We start from the raw sequence: 19,803 nt of genomic DNA on the forward strand, positions 1-19,803 counted from the left end.
ACATGACCAGAGGTGATTACTGAAGCAGGATGATGCACACTTAGGGATTCATTATACTACTGCATACTTTTACAAGTGACTGAAATTTACCAGAAAAAGATTACTTTTAAAACATGATCAAAAACATTTTTTCCAAAAGCATTTTTTCTACTCCCATTCTTCTTGCCCAGTCTTCTTACAATCTTTCTTCACATCCTCAATGGCAGGCATTCTGTCTTCTCAACAGCTCACTTCAAAATCAGAACCAAACCTGACTCCTGGATTTCTCTCCATCATCAGTAAATTTGGTTGCTTCACTTTCAGGATCCACCCAAATTCTGGCAACACCATACCATGTTGATGCTTATCAACATGCTTTATATCAAGAGTCTCTCACTTAGACCTTTGCAAAAGCCTAGGAGCTGGTGGGCGCTTTTCAGATCGGGCAGAGCGCGGATTTTGTAGTTCGAGCACTCTACAGGATCCAGAAAGCAAAGCTACACAGAAACCTTCAAAAAAAAAAAAAAAAAAAAAAAAAAAAGCTAGAGCTGCTTTCTGTTTCAACGCAGATTTTGTAGGTCCAGTCTACGACCCTAGCTGAAACAATTGTTTTAAGACATCTGTCAAATCACATCCCCCTGTCACTCAAACAAAGCACTGGATTATTCTTCTTCTTGCTCAAAGTAAAATCTATAGTACTCTACTTTCTGACTCACTGTATATTTCCGAACTTGCCCTGCTCCTTTATATCATTTCCTCTTTATTTCAACTTTTCTGCCTATGATTTTTTTCTTTTCCTTTTTTCCATTTGTGTGTGTGTGTATGTTGTGTGTGTGTAAATATTTTTGTTCATGCACATGTGTGTATGTGTACACGTGAAGGCTAAGATTGGTGTTGTGAATCATTTCTATGGCTCTAATACCTTATTCATTGAGGCAGAAGTTCTCAGTCAAACCTAGATCTCACAGATATGGCTTGTCTCACTGGCTAGCTTAATCTGGGGTTCCTGGATAAACCTTCTAAGGTTGGAATTTTAAGTGGGTAGACATGTCCATGCCACATTTACAGTGTTCTGGGTAACAGAATACCAGGTCCTCATTATTTTGTGGAAGTGCTTTAACCACTGATCAATCTATCCAGCTTCATGCTTAGTACTTCTATTTGGTTCTATGCATTTGGGATCCATTTTGCTTACAGAATATGTTAAGGATTTTTGTTCTTGTTGTACCCTCTACTTGGAAACTAGTCCCTGGATACATGCACAGCTCACTGCCTCCCTAGTTAAGATCTTACCACCAATGTCATCCTATCAAAGAATTCATCTGTGTCCAACTATAAAAAGTAGATTTCCCTGTCTAGTACATGCCAGTCCCTTTACTTAACCTCCTTTTTCTCTTAGGGTTTTATTTCATGGCAGAGTATTTACTTAGTTATCGATTGCCTTTCTCCCCATGGATGTAACTATTTTGTTAAGTACAAAGGATTGAGTACACTTTATTGTGACAAAAAGAAGAAAAAAATTAAAAGGTTTTTCCCCATAGGAAACAAATGGGGATTATACAAAATAGATAAGGGACACATGAAATCTCAACACTTAAGAAAAAGTCATTTTTCCAATGGTCCATTAATCACTGCATAATTTTAAAACTCTACGTTGATTAAACCTATGCATATTTGAATCACATTTCAATTCACCCTTGGCTCTAACTACCTTAATGAGAACAATTTTACTAAAAGAGAAGATGATGCCTATTAAATTCATACAGATATCCAGGCATGCCAATGAACACTCTTGAAGAAAGGGTTTTATATGTTACATTTCAAATTTTCCAAAGCAGCAAGTGTCATATTATAGGTATTCCAAAATATTTTTGATTGAATGAAGTTACACCAATGTGTGTGTGTGTGTGTGTGTGTGTGTGTGTGTGTGTGTGTGTACAAGGTATTCTTACTATCATTGTTACAGTAATGGTCTATCCAGGACTAGGTTCTTAAGAACTTATCTCAGCTACCTCACAATACTATGGAATTTTCTTCACCCAGGGACTAAGGCTGAGAAAGTTGAAATTGCCCCTGTGAGAATCCAAAGAAATGGAATTTCCTGCTCCTGAAACCCATGTCCCTCTGCCTTTTGGAAGCCCAGATTACATGGCATCATGGTATTCACCAATGGAGTCCTACATCCCTGTGTAGAATGGTATCTGTTACTGTAATAAAACTCATACCTGTGGAAGACCTTTAAGGTCTATCATTACATGGAACATATTGGAAAAAACAATGATTATGATATTCCTTTTGTGAAAGGGAGACATGTTTATTCTGATTTGCTTATATTTACACAGTGAAACTCCAGAAAGACATCCAAATAACTAATAGAATCAGGAAGCAGGTGGTTGCCTGCACAAGACCTGTACACAATCAAGCCAGTAAATGTTCTAGCATGGAGTGGAAAGTGGTTCATGTGCATCTAAAGGTAAGGAACTAATGTCAGTTCATGGCTTCTGGAGGAAAGCAGGTCTTCTTTAAGGGTATGGTTCCTGGTAGATCAACCACATTCCAATAGCTGTCCTCACTCCTAGGAGTACATAGGCAGCATAAATTGGTCTCAGGGGTTACTATAATAAAAAAAAAAAAAAAAAAAAAAAAAAAAAAAAAAAGAGGACAAGAAGTTTATCAGGTAAGAGATGTGGTGGTGGATGAAGGAGACATCAGAAGTGAATCTGATCAAAACACACTGTATAAAATTCTCAAATAATTAATAAAAATATAAACAAGCAATTGAATTGGGAAGCAGAGTGGGAGATCTTCACAGACACAGATATAATTTTGTTAGACTTTAAAAGTCACAGCCAATGCAATGTTTAAGATGTCACTTAACTCTTACACCAAAGAATAGGCTAGGGAGGCACATTGCTAGATACAAAACGATGGCCTTCAAATTCCTTCTGTATTTCAGACTACCTGCTTCCAGACTAGGGGTCCCTGGACTAACAACCTATTCTTGTAATCCTTTTTAGAAATGCTTGTAAATTCTTTGCTGTCCATTTAAGAAGTAAATCTCTTAAAAAGTTTCTGTCTAGCTTTATAACCCGAGAGACTGAGTTTCTCCAGGATGTGAGAACAATCCCTTTAAAATGTATTCATCAAGGAAGCAAGTGCCCCATTGCCCAGGCTCTGTGGGAAGACGAAAGCCTAACTTCCATGGCTGCCAATTAGCTAACACAGATGGTCTAATCAGAGAGAATACATTTGTAAAGATGGACACAATTCACTGGGATATGCTGGGCATGTCTCATTCAATCTTTTCTTTTCTTCTAGCACTTTCCCATTTGTTCTTTTTCTCTGTGTTTAAAACCCCTTGACCCTTTGTCCCAACAGAACTTCATAAGACCTTGCTATAGCCTTGAATAAATTTTTCTTTTCCTACTTAATATTGTCCAGGGAAATGTCTGCTTTGACAGTTGAGTAGTAGCTCAAAAACAGGCTATTTGGTAAAGCCTAAGAAAATTTGAATAAGGAATCAATGTTAGTTTATTAATAGTAATAATTATACTATGCAAATATATCAGGGAAAACTGGGCAGAGTATGTATGAGAATTCTTCATCAATCAAGACTGTTTAAACAAGTATGAATATTTAAAATATAACCTTATCTGAAGCTATAGAAATTGTCATTTAGTGTAATAAACCAGACACAGAGAGATAAAACTGCATGTTCTTACTCACAGTCTTAAAATCGAACCCCTGGAGGAAAACAGAGTGGTGCCAGCAGAGACAGGAGAAATAAGGACTTGGTCAAGGGGGCACAAAATCTCAATTATAACATGGTGCTCAAACTGAATCACATATTTTGAACCAGTTTAAGAAGGATCTTTATAGTGTGTCTGGTGTGAGGAGCATATGTGTTTTGGTGAGGATGTGTGTGGAGGTCAGAAGATGACACTGGATGATATTTGATTTTTCCCTATCTTATTGTTCTGAGAAAGGGGCTCTCACTGAATCTGGAGCTCCCCATTTCAGCTAGAGCTGCTGGCTAGCAGCTTCCCAGGGTCCTCCTATCTCTGGCTTTTCTGTGCTAGCATTAGGGACTCTTTTTGGCCATCTTTTTGCATGGGTGTTGGGGATTCAAGCTCTTTACCAAGCAAGTCATTTTTCCAGTGCCACAAAGGCTCTTGTAAGTATTCTCAATACAAGTAAGGTGATAAACATGTGGGATGATGAATATGTTAATTAGCTTGGTTGTATCATTCTTTATATGCATATAGATACCGATATTAAAGCATCATAATATGCTCAGTAAACATACACAGTATTATGTATCAATTAAAAACAAAGTTATTAAACATGTAGAACAGACATATCTCCTCTCTAGGTATGGAAAAGGCATAAGCTATGGTATAGAGGCCATCTAAGCCTTAGAAAGAACCAACTATGCAAGGCTGTGATACTAGCCATCATGAACTACACGTAAGTCAACAGACCTCACTGAGTCTGAATTTTGTCATTTGTGAACTGATATTAGTAAATGTACTTGTATCACTTCTTCAATTGTAGCAGAAATTATTTTTCAATGTGTAAAGGCATCTTGGACATTAGATGGACTGTGGCCCTTTAATGTTCTTCTGTATCCAATAAGACACTATCTCTTAGTACTAAAGTCCCTCACTGGGGAGAATGCAATCTTATTTTAATGCTGCTCAATGGGTATAGAGTAATGATGGGGGACAAAATGTTAAGGGATGTAAACTTGGAAAACATATGAAAAAGAATATATCATTTTCCCTTTTTATACTCTTAGTCTTGTTCAACTTGAATCCGTAAGACATGGAACATAATAAGCATGCAACGAATATTTATGTGTTGAATTGCAAAGTTGAAGGGGAATTTAAAGTAATTTTGCTTAATTTTCAGGCTATATTCCTACTCCTTTGCAAATAGAAATGCAGAAAGGCCCCTGGGCTTACAGTTTCCAATGGCTGTGTCTGCAGAAAATTACTAATATAGTTAGGGAAATAGGAGAGACTTGTAAGTGTATCATTTGAAGGACTGTTCTCTTAGCTAGGATAAGGCAAGAAGGACCAGTTCTTTTACTTTCTTTTCTTTCCTTTCCTCCCACTCCAGAAAACAACTGAATACAGTTCAAGAAGCTCCAAGGTCACACAGACCTCTTGACAGATGGAACAGTGGCTGGCTGACTCAACCACAAGTAAGATCTGAATGAACCAGCCCTGGACAATTCCAAAGCCTACAGCTTTGGCTCTTGTCTTATACCTGCTAATTAACTGCCCACGTTGACACCACTGGGAATCTCATGTGACATAAAAATGAATGTTCATATTGGACTCCTAAAATCCACCTTTGAGGCATTCCACAAGATTATAAGTAATAGTAACTATTCATACATAAAACCCCAGCCAGTGCCCTTGGAGTTTTCTGTATTAATTTACATCCAATGCAGTGTGATCCTATCTTTCACTGAATTGTTACTAAATACATTTCTATCCAGAGTCTCCCTGAAATGGAAATATTTCCTTAAAAATTAATTTTCCCAATATGCATGTGTAGGCTTATTAATGTGAGCTTAGAATAGACTTTCTCATCTCTTCTGAAAGAACACAAAGAAAGCAATATCAATAAATTCACATCTCACATAATCTCAGATATGACAGAATGCTCACTACAGCACAACATTTCTGAATAAGATGGGCCTAAAATACCCTTGAATTCCTGTTAGGGAAATGTTGTTCACATTTGCACATCTTTATAGAGCATTTTATCCTCATTTTTCTGATTACCTCCCCATTATTCTACTATAGGGTAGGTACTGCTATGTCCTCTGATTTAATGGCAAACAAATTAAGACTAAGAAATGTTACCAGTCCACATACAACCTTATAGCTAGTAATAGCATCCTTACACTAGTACTCACATAACTTTTTGATTGACTGCCTATTCTCTGTCTAGGTGTACAATAACATCTTCCTGCCATCATAATCATCATCAACATCATCATCCTTCTCATCCTGGAGACTGATCCAGGACCTTGTTCATGTTGAACACTCACTGTGCCATTAAGCTATGTCCTTAGCCCTGTCCCATCTTTCTTCTTCTTCTTCTTCTTCTTCTTCTTCTTCTTCTTCTTCTTCTTCTTCTTCTTCTTCTTCTTCTTCTTCTTCTTCTTCTTCTTCTTCTTCTTCTTTTTCTTCTTCTTCCTCCTCTTCTCTCTCCTCCTTCCTCCTTCTCCTCCTCTCTCTCTCCTCCTTCTTCTTCTTTTGGTTTTTTCGAGACAGGATTTCTTTGTGTAGCTTTGTGCCTTTCCTGGGACTCACTTGGTAGCCTAGGCTGGCCTGGAACTCACAGAGATCTGCCTGCCTCTGCCTCCCGAGTGCTGGGATTAAAGGCATGCACCACCACCACCACCACCACCACCACCACCACCACCACCACCGCCCGACCCCATCTTTCTTCTTAACCTACTTGCTTGATGTTCTTATCCATACATCCCCTGTTCTATTATATCTCTGGAACATTCTTCTGCATAGCTAAAAGTTACTGAATCCTCCAGTTCTTGCTCAAGATACCTTTGCAGAAAGTCTTCCCTGCTGCTCTCCCATAGCCAAGATGGGGTTTGATGGGGTTACATAATGATTCCTTAGCCTCCAGACATCCTTCCATTATGACCCATAGTACAATGCAAAGTGGACTTGGGCAAAGTGAGCTTGGGCAGTGAGTGCTCCATGTATGTGAGAATAAAACGTTTAATTATCACTTTCATCTTGTAATTCCAAGTGCTAAATGTAGCCCGATATGTTACAGGTATTCAAGAGAAATTTAACAAATGGGAATAAATGGAAAAGCCAGCTGGAACCTTGGAGCCCAAATGCATTATTTTGTGTCATCCCATTCCATCTTACAATTAATAAAACAATAACAAATGACTTCTGAAGCATGAGCTCTTCTGAGAGTTAGGTACCAATGTTGCTTTAGCATAATGCAAATACTGTAAAAATTTCAATGCAATGGACACCATTAACTACGGATGCATAATGCCTGGCCAGGGGGTGGGCTGGCTCATACCTTTGAAGTGTTTATTTATAAAAGAGATGGCTAAGCACATTAGTGCATTAGCAGTGTAAACAAGATCATAGGGGGAATGGCAGAAGATACTTAGGAGAACAAACTGCCTGGAGTCACTTTGGAAGCACCCATTATGAACAAACAATCACTGTGCTAATTACAATTGCTCTGCTAATTACAATTACTGTGCTAATTACAATCTATCCTTATCTGTTCTGTAGGTTCCCTATGGACTTTTACTTCTGAGTGCTTAGACCAGCCTGAGTTACTGCCTTCATTCAAGTGTAATGAAATTGCACTTCTTCAAAAATTGTCTCTGCTTCAGATGTCTCAATGATTCCGAGAGGCTTCCCCCTCTTAGAAAAAGCATGTAGTCAGGGATTTTGAAGCAAGAACATCTAAAACAAAGCTAAAAGAGGGGACGGGAACTGTGTGCTGATGTAAAATAGACCTTGTTGGTTTTGTTGCTTTAGTACCTTATACAGACTGGCAATGCAGTTTTTGGTTAGCTGGAGAACATTGAAATGAACTGTGCACTGTTTGGAAACAACCATGTTCAGTATAGTGAGAGATGCATGCATTAAGAAGAAAGCTTGAAATGAAATGAAATTAGATCTCTTTCTTCTTTTAGTATATATAGGGGAAAGATTAGAGGGGCTCATTTTTAAGTGGATTGCAATTCCTTGCCTCCTCTTCTTTCTCCTGCACACATACACACAAAGTATCTTCCATAGCTTTAAATTTTATATTTTCACCAATTAAACTAATAGTCTCAGTATTTGAAAAAGACCAAGTTTGTACTTTAGCCAATGCCCAGTCTAGACAGGTTTCTATCTACTTTTCAGGAGTTGGAATTCTCTCTTTGACTTAAAGCAGGCTACAATCCAAACCTTTTCTGTTAAGTAGCTTTCAGTTGCATCCAGTAATGGCTGAAATTGCAGCCTGAGCACATAAAAGTGGCATGGGTCTGGGTCTTAGCTATGGTTCTCCTACACAAAGCAGGAGCTTCCTTCATATACATGACTCCCTCATCAGAGTTGATCTCTGAGTATCCCTGTGCCTATCAGTGTGAGCAGGGTGAATGGACACCAGACAAACTTCACTGTATTATGATCTGAGGGCCTATCAGGTAGAAGGGGAAAACTATTTGCCCTGGGGCTGAAAACTGAAAAATGTTCTCTGAAGTTGGTTAATGGGGAAGGAGTTCTGGGAAAGAGCTTCTGTAGGACTCCATTGTTCTCTGGTGTCATGGGCCTTGACATGTGGAGCCTAATTCCAGACAGTCAAATGCAAGAACAAGAATCCTTCATCTTCAGGCACTATCTAAGCAGCTATGCTCTCCACTGAGAATGAAATTGTGTTCTAACATCTTGCTATTGAAAGTGGGGTCACAGATTCAGGAGCCCATTGTAAATTCTAGTTTTTATGTCCCATCTATAACCCACTCAAGTAGAGCTTGAATTTTAGGACTTTCCCTTTAGTGACTAATATGCAAATAAAAGTTTCAGAAGCACTGGTACCAATTTGTATGTTCTGAATTCTAAGGAGACAAATCCTAGGGGACAATACAGTATTGATGGCGGGCATTATGCTTTATTGATTTCAGAGATGCATATGGCTTAAGGTCATATACAAACATACATACATCAGACTATATACATACATATATACTTCTTAAGACTGTAGACTGGTTAAGAGTGGGGGTCAGCTGTGAAGGAGAAGTGGATGAGATCTACATGAGTGGACTGGGTGTTGGGGGGTTGGCAGAGGGTGATGAGTGGGGATGAGAACATATGGAAATGGGAGGGTCAAGCTGGAACAGGGACAGAGTGGGAGAGCAGGGAGGAAGATACTATGATAGATAAGGACATCATGGGAATAGGAAGAGGCAGGGTGCTGGGGAGGCTCTTAGGAATCCACAAGGTTGACCCCACCTCAGGCTGCTGGCAGTGGTCCAGAGGGTACCTGGTCCCGTCTACTCTAATGACCAGCCTAACAAATAATCTAGCTGTCATCATAGAGCCTTTGTCCAGTGACTGATGGAGGCAGATGCAGAGATCCACAGCCAGGCATTAGGCTGAGCTCTAGGAATCCAATTGATGAGAGAGAGGAGAGATAATGCAGGTGAAGGACATCGAGATCATGATGGGAGGATGTGCAGAGATGACCAGCCACACTAGTGGAAGCCCATGAACTGTGGACTGGTGGCTGTGGAGCCCCCATGGGACTGGACTAGGCCTTCTGGATATGAAAGACGTTGTTTGGTTCAAACTGTTTGGGGAGCACTCAGGCAGGGGGATCAGGATCTGTCCCTGGACTATGGGCAGGCTTCTGGAATCTGGTGCCTGTGGTGTGACACCTTGCACAGCCTTGGTGCAGTGGAAAGGGGCTTGGACCTGCCTAGGCTCAGTGTGCTGGGCTCTGCTGACTCCCCATGGGAGACCTCGATTTGGGGGATGTGGGGATGTGGGGTGGCTTGGGAAAGAAGGCTATTGGTTGGGAGGAGGGAGGAGTGGGGGTCTGTGGATAGCATGTGGAGTGAGTAGAACATTTCTTAATAAAGAAAAATGAGAGAAAAAGAAGAGTGGGAGTCAGAACTTGGTTCCACTGCTTATAGACTGTGATTTTTGATAGTGTGCCATGTATTATCTCCTCTCAGCTTGTCTACTCATATCAGAAAGTATAACAAACAGCTGAGGTGGGTTGCTCAGTGGTGTAATACTTGCTCAGCATTCAAAGGACCCTGAGACCCTAGGACCAAAATATGTAGAAGAAGAAAAGAATATAATGGTTACATTACTCTTTCTACATGTCATGGGGGAAACATCTACCTATGTTATTTGCAGAGAGACATTGAAAAGAGGAGAAAAGAATGATTTTTACCATATCAGTTATGAACAAGAACATTAAAATGGATCTGGGAGTATGATAAGTCAATAACAGTGGAAGGGAAGCAGGAAGTGAGCACGACTGATGTGCAGCCCAGCCAGCCTCACTGTTGCCATGGACCTCCCTTTGTGGTGACGTATGCCATGGCTAGACTCATCATCTAATATTTTCAATATCATGCTGGAGGGAAGGGAGTAACCCACCACTATCCAACATCAAACTTCATCATATGTATTCTATCTGAGTCCCACATTCCCGATGAGATCTTTTTCACTGCAGGACATTCACACACACACAAAAAAGGGTCACAGATGAAATAACACATTCAAGAAATTTATTTTTCCTGAACAAGGCTGTCTTCAGCACTCCAGGAGGAAACACTGAACTTTTGTTCTTTCCACCTAGCCCACTAGGCAGCTCACAGGTCTACCTCCCACTCATGCACACAGCACAAAAGGCAGTGGTTCTGCCTCTCCCTCGACAATTTCACTTAGCATTGCCTAATACGCGCATGCATTCACTAGTGTGTGTGCACCCAGTGATGTATGTGTGCATTTGTAATATGTGTGCATCCATTAATATATGTGCATTCATTGATATATATATGTGTGTGTATGTGTGTGTGTGTGTGTGAATTCATTAAATACATATTTTGGATGGCTGAGACTTGAGAGGATGACTCTAGCTCAAGAACTTGCCTCCAAAACTGAATCATGTACATTCAATATTTGTACTTCATATATATGTACACACACACACACACACACACATATATATATATACACACACTTATGTATACACACAAGAGAGAGGGAGGGGAGAGAGAGAGAGAGAGAGAGAGAGAGAGAGAGATATGCTTTCCTAACCATCACTGACGTTTTAAAATTTGACATATATATATATACATATACACATATGTGGCATGTATATAATATATATATATATATATATATATAGAGAGAGAGAGAGAGAGAGAGAGAGAGAGTCAACATTTTTTTAAAACCTCAGGAACTAAGTCATTTTACTACTGTAGTAAGAAGTTGTAAGAGTCAAGTTCCCTTCCATATCTAAGAAATACTTACAATACTAAGGTCTGATTTCTTTTGTTGTGTTAATTAAATGATAGTGGTACTTATTTCATAGCTCAGATACTACAGGGAGCTGGTAAATCCATAATTATTAAGTAGAAATCTTAGGCAAATGCCACCTCTCATATAAGATTCTGCATGAACTCCGTGCTATTTCCAGGTGTTGGATGCTCCCATACCTTCCATCCCTACAACAGGGTTCACAGAAGTACATTATGATTCTTCTGTCAGACCAGATTCCCAAATACCAGAATGACTAGGATCCCTGTCATTCTGTGAGAAATATAATATAATTGACACAGAAACACTGTCCTACCCATCTCTGAGGTTTAGAAATTGATTGTTTCTAAGGCACAAACTAGTGCATTTTGACACACATTCATTTCCTTCTGTGAAGTCAAATTGATGGCCACTTCATAATAGGCACTGAAAAAAATCAAACAATATACTATGCCATATAGGACAAGACATATAAAAGCTATATACATATTTAAAGAGGGGGAAAAAGGAAAGAGAGTAAAGAAAAAGAAAGATCCAGAGATAGAATACATAATTAACCATCTCTCAGGAAATTGTGAGGGGAAAAAAAATTAAACAGTTCAGAACAGCTTTGGAGACCACTCCATCTGATCCAACTCAATCTCCTCATACATGGAGCAAGTCAGCACTGCTAACAAGGAAGGACCAGCTTTCCTCAAATCCTTAAAGAGAGCCCTTCTGTCTCACACAGCGTGGGTGGGTGGGTGCAGAATTCTGAAATCCCACCTCTTATCCAAAACTCTCTTCTTTTGCCATAAGATAAGTACATATGATAATCAGAGCAGATTGGAAACTGCCTTTCTAGTAAATCTCTCATGAACCTGTGTTCTTCACAGGTCATTATTGGAAGTCTGTGACTAAATGTCTGCTTCCAATGGGGCTGCCTTATTTTTTGTGAGACTTCTGCAAAATCTACCGTTGTAATATGCTCAGGCCTGTTCTTAAGCATCCTGTCCTCTGCCATTTTCTTAGTCTCCGGGCTCAATAATAGTTCCTGACTGATATTTATCTAAACCTCCACAAGCTATGACCCAAGTTGACCTTTCTTCCTTATTGCAATGAAATAGGTTGGATAGAAGACATTTGGAGTAAAAACAACAAACAAATAAAAAACCATGAAATGCCATCAGCTTTATGAGTTTATCTCACTCCCACAGGTCTGCTGATTCCCACACTGATCAAGAGCTAAGGGAAGCAGGAAGATGATAGCATCTCTGCCTGGGTCATTAAGACCAATACTGCAGCAAAAGGGATTAGAAAGAAAGTCAGACCACTGCCTGGGTTTAGGGGCAATTCTGATGTGAGATCACCGGCTCTTCACATTTTCACAGCATTTGACACTTTTACCGAAAGCTTTTATGTCCACTCCTGTCCATTTGAACCAGATTCTTCCTCTCTCTCAGAAACTTGCAGTCTCTTAAAGTGAGCCTCTCATGGTCTCTTGGAAGAAACCACGTTTCTACTTCCATATGAGCACAGTGTCCTTCTTTCTCTGTCATTTCTTCTTCTTCCTTTTTTTATTCAGCCTTTCCAGCCTTCAGACTGTCCCTACTCCCTCACTGCTTTTTTTTTGGTCTACTTCATCATTACTTCAGCCCTTTTACAAAGCTGTCAATTTCTTTAGCAGCCTCTGGGTTTGCCTGTATTGTCTCCATCTTTCTTTCTCCTTCCATGGCTCTGCTTTGTGAGTCTGACCTCTTTTCTGCACACATTTCCCTGCCTCTGATCCTTCATTCCGCAGTGCAGGCGTACACTGTGCTTACTACTCACATGTTGTACACAACCTTGTCCTGGCAGGGATTCTAAACATTTCTAGATATATATAAATATATCCCTCAGGGACAGACTGCAGCCTATATACAGCAGCTTGAAAGATGGAGCCTCCTGCTGGTGGCCTTTGCCCAAGATATCCCTTCAGTGGTGAACCTGGCATTCTCCCATGGCATCTGGCTTCTGACTGTGCACTGAGAGAGGGGGTGGAACACATGACTGCCCCCATCACATGATAACGCAGGACATGAGGAAAGTGGCATACTCTCTCTCTTTTTTTTTTCAGAACTTGAAATAAAAGAGATCTGTGGTCTAAGAGTTAGGAATCTAAATTTCAGTTCCAGAGAAGTTTCAAATCATGGTGAACACGAACATACAAACATCTCCATCTGTGCAACAAAAGGTTAGGCCTCAAAGAGTCTGTCTTGGTGCACTTGTCTGACTCAGAATTCACTTTAAAGCATTTTGCAAAGCAATCCAGGTTGTACTTTTAGGCGTTTTTCAAGGGAGGCAATAAAAACAATTTCATCAGCAGCTGTCAGATGTGGTCATATAGAGAGGAACAGGGGGAGAAAAAGCAGAGCTCTGCTGTCACATGGACACCTTATAGCCAGTCCAGATATGGATCTCTCAGGCTAGGCTGTTGTCAGGAAAGGAAGCATATGGCAGGACGGCTGGTGGAAGTGCCTGCTGGCTACTCTCTAGGCTGGACTAGAGATTACTTGGAAGAAGAAGGGGAGGAAGGAGGAGGAGGCGAGAAATGACTACTGCCTTTGATGGTGAAAAACTTGAAGGCTTCTGGATCTGGGCAGACATAGTATCCCCTGCCTCTTCTCTCTTCAGGATTTAGTAGCTTTGTGTACATTTGGATGTTCTATTTGGATTAAGTTAATCCTCATAAAAATAGAATAGAAACTAGCTCATTTGACCATTTCTCATGGGTCAGACACTCCAGTAGTTACCACGAGAAATCAATCAACCAGTATCCAACATGCAAGGTGCTTATTACCGTTAACTGGCACCTGACAAAATGTCCCCATTAACAAAGAGGCAGAAGAATTATGCTTGTCATAGGGTTGAGACATGTAGGCAAGTATATCTGGGGTTCATTCCCTGACTCTCTTCCCATCCATCTACATGTCTGGACTTTGTGGACACTTTCTTAGACCAGAAAATGCCCTTGAAGCTGTCCCTGAAGATGCACTGTTCCTTGCTATTTCTTCAAACTCCACTTCCTATGCCTTGTCCTCAGTAATGTTCTTTATTCTTTCTTCTACTTCCTCTTAAAAGCCTGTGTGTAACTACTCTTTGGAAAACACAAGCCTTTCTCAGGATGGTGCTTTATCAATTAAATTTTACTTTTATTCTTCAATTGTGCATGTCATCCCCTACACTTGTAATTTCCTTCCTTAAAGGGAAGGGGTAATTTATTAAATTTTTCCCCCTTTTGGATTATAAGCAGTATTATTCTATCCATCACGATACTCAAGACACTTTTGCAAACTGTTAAAATTATGGAACGCTAGTTTTGTACAATCTCAGCTTTAAGAAATAGTTCATCTAGACAGTCCTTCAATTTCTTTCACAGACTCTCCAATGAAGTTGCATTGAGCTTTGGTTTGAACACCTGAGCAGTGAAAAGAACTGAGAATTGGAGGCTAAGGCTATTAAAGCTTACACTGAGGCTGCCAATCACTTCTTTCACTCTTGAATTCTCTTTCAACTCTCCCCTTTCCTTGCAACTATTCACTGGACCTCAATTTTCTTCTCAATTCCCTTTTCTCTCTGATATAATTTCTGTCATCTTTAGTTGACGCCTCCAACACACTCATCATATAGCTTCCACAACAGACACCTGATTGACACCTCTGTTTTCACACTCTTCCACATAATCTACTTTCCACACACCCTCCAGTGAGGTTGAAAACTGCAATTTATTCATTGCATACTCCCCTCTTTGCATGATTTAAGAGTACCCCCATGCTTGTTAGAAAACAGACTTGGCTGACACACCCTCAGGCTGGGCCTCAGATTCATCGCCTATCATCATTTCTACACTGTCCTCCTCAACAACACTCTCATGTCCTGAAACAAGCAACCTTGTTACCTTCTTAGAAAAATTATCTTCCGTTGAAACCATGTCCAGTGCTAACATCTCTATTTTCTTCCAAGTATTAGCTAAGTGATACTTCTATCAGCAGTTGACTCTAAGCCATACTATTACTATCTAACTCAACAGAGGTGCATTTAAAACTCTGCTCAAACCACAGTAGATTCCATTGTTGACTGTTTAAACACATAAGGTCCTTGTGTCAGCTGTATCTAAATGCTAAGGTATCTGATGTCACGGTGTCTCATTTTGCACCACATCCTTAATAAGAAGCATGGTACTTGTGGTGGTTTGAATAGGAATGCCCCTTCTCCCTATATGCTCATAGATTTAAATGCTTGGTCACCAGGGAGTGGCCCTATATTAGAAGATGTGCCCTTGTTGGAGTAGGTGTGGTCTTTTTGGAGGAAATGTGTTGCTGAGGGTGGGCTTTGGGTTTCAAATGCTCATGCCAGGCTCAGTCTCTCTCTCTCTCTCTCTCTCTCTCTCTCTCTCTCTCTCTCTCTCTCTCTCTCTCTCTTTTCTTGCTGCCTGCTGTAGAAGAACTCTTGGCTCCTTTTCCAGCACCATGTTTGCCTGAGTACCACCATGATTCCTGCCATGACAATAATGTAACAAACCTCTAAACCTATAAGACATCCCCGATTAAACGTTTTTCTTCATAAGAGTTGCAGTGGTCACGATCTCTCTTCACAGCAATAGAACTTTGGCTAAGACAGTACCTGAGAAAAGGGAGGTACTCAGAGACCACGTAATGACAATAAAGATAAATGCTTCCAAAGAATTCACACTTCCATTCTCATTCTCTAAAATGAGAATTGAGGCGGTATAATGAATTAAAAGACAAGATCAAGAATTTGGAGTCAGATTTACACTTGATTCTGAACCTTACCTGTCAGTGACTCCAGTCACTCATTTTCTTTTGGCACTAACTTTTGAATAGTAAAAGGGAGAGTGAGGTCACTCAAAAAAAAAAAAAAAAAAGTTCTAATTTACCAAAGTGGCAGTGTCTGTGATCTCCAATTTTCTAGAAAGGGGGTTTATTTAAAGTTATTTTAAATGTTTGTTTCCCATTTGTGGAAAGGAAATAACAGGGTTACACACATTAATAGATGGCAGAGTGCTGAAATACTTGAGGCATGTTCTGAATTAATGTTAATGGCAATTATCATTGCTATTAACTGTAATAGTGGTGAAAAGATCAGCCAAGTGATAGTGAGAAGTAATGGTATCTGTGGTTAAAACAGTGGGGATGAGTTTAACATAGGCTTTTTTTTTTTTTTTTTTTTTTCGAGACAGGGTTTCTCTGTGTAGCTTTGCGCCTTTCCTGGAACTCACTTTGGAGACCAGGCTGGCCTCAAACTCACAAAGATCTGCCTGCCTCTGCCTCCTGAGTGCTGGGATTAAAGGTGTGTGCCACCACTGCCCAGCAACATAGGTTAATTCTTAATGAAAGATGGCCACACTGGCATTCCTATGACAGAGATTGTTTGTATTAATAAGATGATGAGTGGGGTGATGATGGATTGTGGCTGATTCTTATGATCTCTACAGTGATAAGGGGGACTCTGCTTTATAATAATAGCTCATACCCCTTTTAAAGAATAACTGTCTAAAATTATGGGGCCTTTTGCTGTTTTAAGGAAATCTACTTTTACACATGGATGAAATCTCATTCTATTTTCTTAGAGGTCTTTAAGAAAGTGTAAATAAATTCTATCCCAGTTCATCCTTCATGAATGGCCTTGGTTTCTTCAGTTGTCCAAGGAAGCCCTTCACATCAGTCCAAATGGTGAGTCTTTGTACAACCCAGGCAAACTAAGCTATTGTTTTCTTCTTTCTCATTGAATGAGCATTTCTTTCAATTACACGCATACTACTGAATCACTGACATAGAAAAAAGACTTTATCATGCTACTAGGGTAAAAAAAGCACTTTCTAAGTAGCTCTATTGAGATATGAAGAGCAGGAGTATGCATGTGTAGAAAGATAGAGAGGGCGAGGGCGGATAGTGAGGGAGACGGGTTTTAGGAGTGTTCGGGGAAAATGTTAATGCAGAATGTTTCTAGGTGATACCATTTTTATTTTTTAATTCACTACATGTCTTTATTTTTGAAATTTTAGAATAGCACCTATGGGACACTTAGCTTTAAATACACTGGAAGATTAATTGAATTAAAAAATTCCATTAAGTGTACTAAGAGGATGATTTAAGGTTGAAATGAACATATGTGTATAGCCATTGAAGAATGGAAGTATAGAATAAGTTTTAAGTCAATGTAAAGGTATCTGACAGAATATATTTTGATGATTTCTAACTCTTCTTGGAGAGTATTAGCCAACATAACAGGTTTCTGTTCCACCCTGCCCATACTTTCCTTTCTCAGCCCAGACTCTGCCCCGGTGACTGTTAATGTTCAAACAAGCATCTACCCCATACCTGAAGGTCATTTGGAAGACTTGGCCTTGGTTTACATGTTGGGTCCTGTTGTTGTAACCATGTAGCATCTCTCCAAAGAGGGTGTCATTGAATTTGGAGTCAGGTTTGTGGCACTTGGGTCCCTCGCAGACATCTGAGAGCATTAGACAGGATTTCCCATCAGGAGCCAGCTTGTACTCTTCCACACAACTGCATGACAAAACAGCCAAGAGTTAACACTACATGCCAGCTGCCCCCACTGGAAGTGACCTCAAACCAGGGCTTCCTTTGCCTGAAAACAGGTCATAGTTTAAGCATATGGAGAGCTATTTTGGCTGAAATCTATCTAGGGCACAGGTGTCTGGAGAGAAGCACACTAATCCTGAAAACAGACAAATTCAAGGAAAGTCATTTGTGACATTTTAAAGGAGTCAAGGAGGACACTGGCATGCACATCCATACATAAAGTAGATTTAAAAGCAATTTTCCACGAACACACAGATTTAAAAAGCACGGCAGACCAATTCACAGGGAATTATCAACCAGTTTCTCAAATAAGAATCTATTCCCAGTGTATCTGTCAACCAAGGTTGAATACTGTAGGAAAGTTAAAGTTTATATTGCCCTTGTAACAAAGGTGACCCATCAGGACACGGACAGTACACACAGTTACAGAAGCAACCTCTGCTCAATTATCAGTGTTAGTAGTCTCCCCTGGTCTCTCAGTGTCTGACAGCCAGATGAGCCCTTGACATGTCTTTGAAGCAGGGATGGGCTCCTTTGTGCACCAAACAGACATCTGAATGGAGAGTGGAAATAAGATTTCCAATTCAAAGATTTTTGTAGTAGAAAAGGGTTTTCTTACACAATGATGGAGTAATGAGGTGGAGGAGAAGTAGAGGGAAGGGAATGGAGGTCTCCATATCTGAAGATTAACACAGAAACTAGTAATATTTGGATATATGTCATTTCTTGGTTCTTTTGTAATTATATACACAGAGTACCTGTGCATAAATTAACAATCAGGCAAGAGAATAAGCTGCATAATTGGAGAGACTCAGGCAAATGTGTTGTTTGCTGTTTGGGGGCCTATGAGCATGAGGAAGTCACTTAACTTCTTTAGTCCCCAGCTAGGCCCTCCCATTTGACCATAATTCACTAGAATACTATTAAGTTACTTGATAGGTCAACTATAAAAATGAGACTGCAATGAAGCTATCAAGTTCATTACAGTAGTAGCAATCATGGGGATATTTTTATGTATTAAGCCTGTCCTATCCACTGGGAAATTCATATATTCATTTTAACACAATGAGTAAAATTAATATCAGCCCCTATTGAACATATTAGCAAAAGAAAGACTCAAAGATGAAGCATATTATAATAAGGGACAAAGTTGACATTCAAGTCCAAGGTCTGTTTAGTAACCAAGCATCTTCTCTGCAAGTCTAGTATTTCCCAAATCTTGTATTTTCTATTTACACTCGAGCCTGATTAAAATGTTACATTTGAAGCATCATGCAGCATGCATTCTCTCATTTTTATTTCCTTCCAAAGACAGTGGAGGTTACTTAAATTTGGCTGTAAGATGACTCAGGCACTCAAAGGAGCAAGTTAGTCTCTGTGGAGTTGTTTGGATGGAAAATGCAGCTATGGTGCTGGAACTTGCAGCTGATGGATGCTGGACAATGTAGCTATGTTTCTGGAAGGTAGTTGAAGGCAGAAAATGCACAGGTTGCATTGACCACTTGACTCAAGATCACTCTAGTGAAAAGCCAGGATATCCTCATGCCTAAAGCAAGCTGTCACTCTTTGGTGACTTCCCTGGAGTTGTCCTGTGTATTGTTTGAAGCTTTGGTGACCTGTCTAAAGGTCACAATTTCCTCACCAAAATGCAGCAGAGAGTTTCCAGAAAGAGGCCTCATCCAGGATTCTTGCTGAAGTCAATTTTCCACCTACCATCTTTTCCACATCTGTTAGGTATAAGTAAATCCTCCTCAACACAGTTTCAACAGAGGGGAACTGAATGGACACCAGAGTGCAGAGCATATCGCAAGTGCTCCATAAAGTCTAGTTGTGTCCATTATCCCAAAAGGCTCCCAATTTGAAGAAATGATTTACTTAGTAAACCCGGTGAGATTTATTCTCTGTATCTTTCTTTACCTATTCATATACACAAATGTCTGTGCAAACTGTGATTAAATATGTGCTTGTGGTAAATGTGTAAACAGAATCAAAATGTGTAAAGTAGAATGTGGAACTTGTTTTCCTACTCCATACTTCCTGTACTGCTGCCATCACTATTATTTGTTATATATCCCATTAAAATGTTTCCAACTCATTTAAATACACATTTCTATATGAACATCATATACAATATACATAGATATGCAAACACAAACATATAATTATATACATAAAAATTTACAATA

At 39.7% G+C, this 19,803-nt stretch overlaps 1 protein-coding gene across 5 annotated transcripts in view; it reads right to left on the bottom strand.

The window, feature by feature from the left end:
- Positions 1–19,803, bottom strand: part of Astn2 (astrotactin 2) — a 948,854-nt gene that overhangs the window by 327,384 nt on the left and 601,667 nt on the right. For all 5 annotated transcript variants that reach the window (XM_028887868.1, XM_028887866.1, XM_028887865.1 and 2 more), the window contains one exon: positions 17,393–17,581. In XM_028887868.1, coding sequence (XP_028743701.1) covers positions 17,393–17,581 — 189 coding nt within the window. The remainder of the gene's footprint in view (positions 1–17,392; positions 17,582–19,803) is intronic.

This window comes from Peromyscus leucopus, chromosome 2 (genome assembly GCF_004664715.2).
Source record: "Peromyscus leucopus breed LL Stock chromosome 2, UCI_PerLeu_2.1, whole genome shotgun sequence".
NCBI classification, from domain to species: domain Eukaryota; kingdom Metazoa; phylum Chordata; class Mammalia; order Rodentia; family Cricetidae; genus Peromyscus; species Peromyscus leucopus.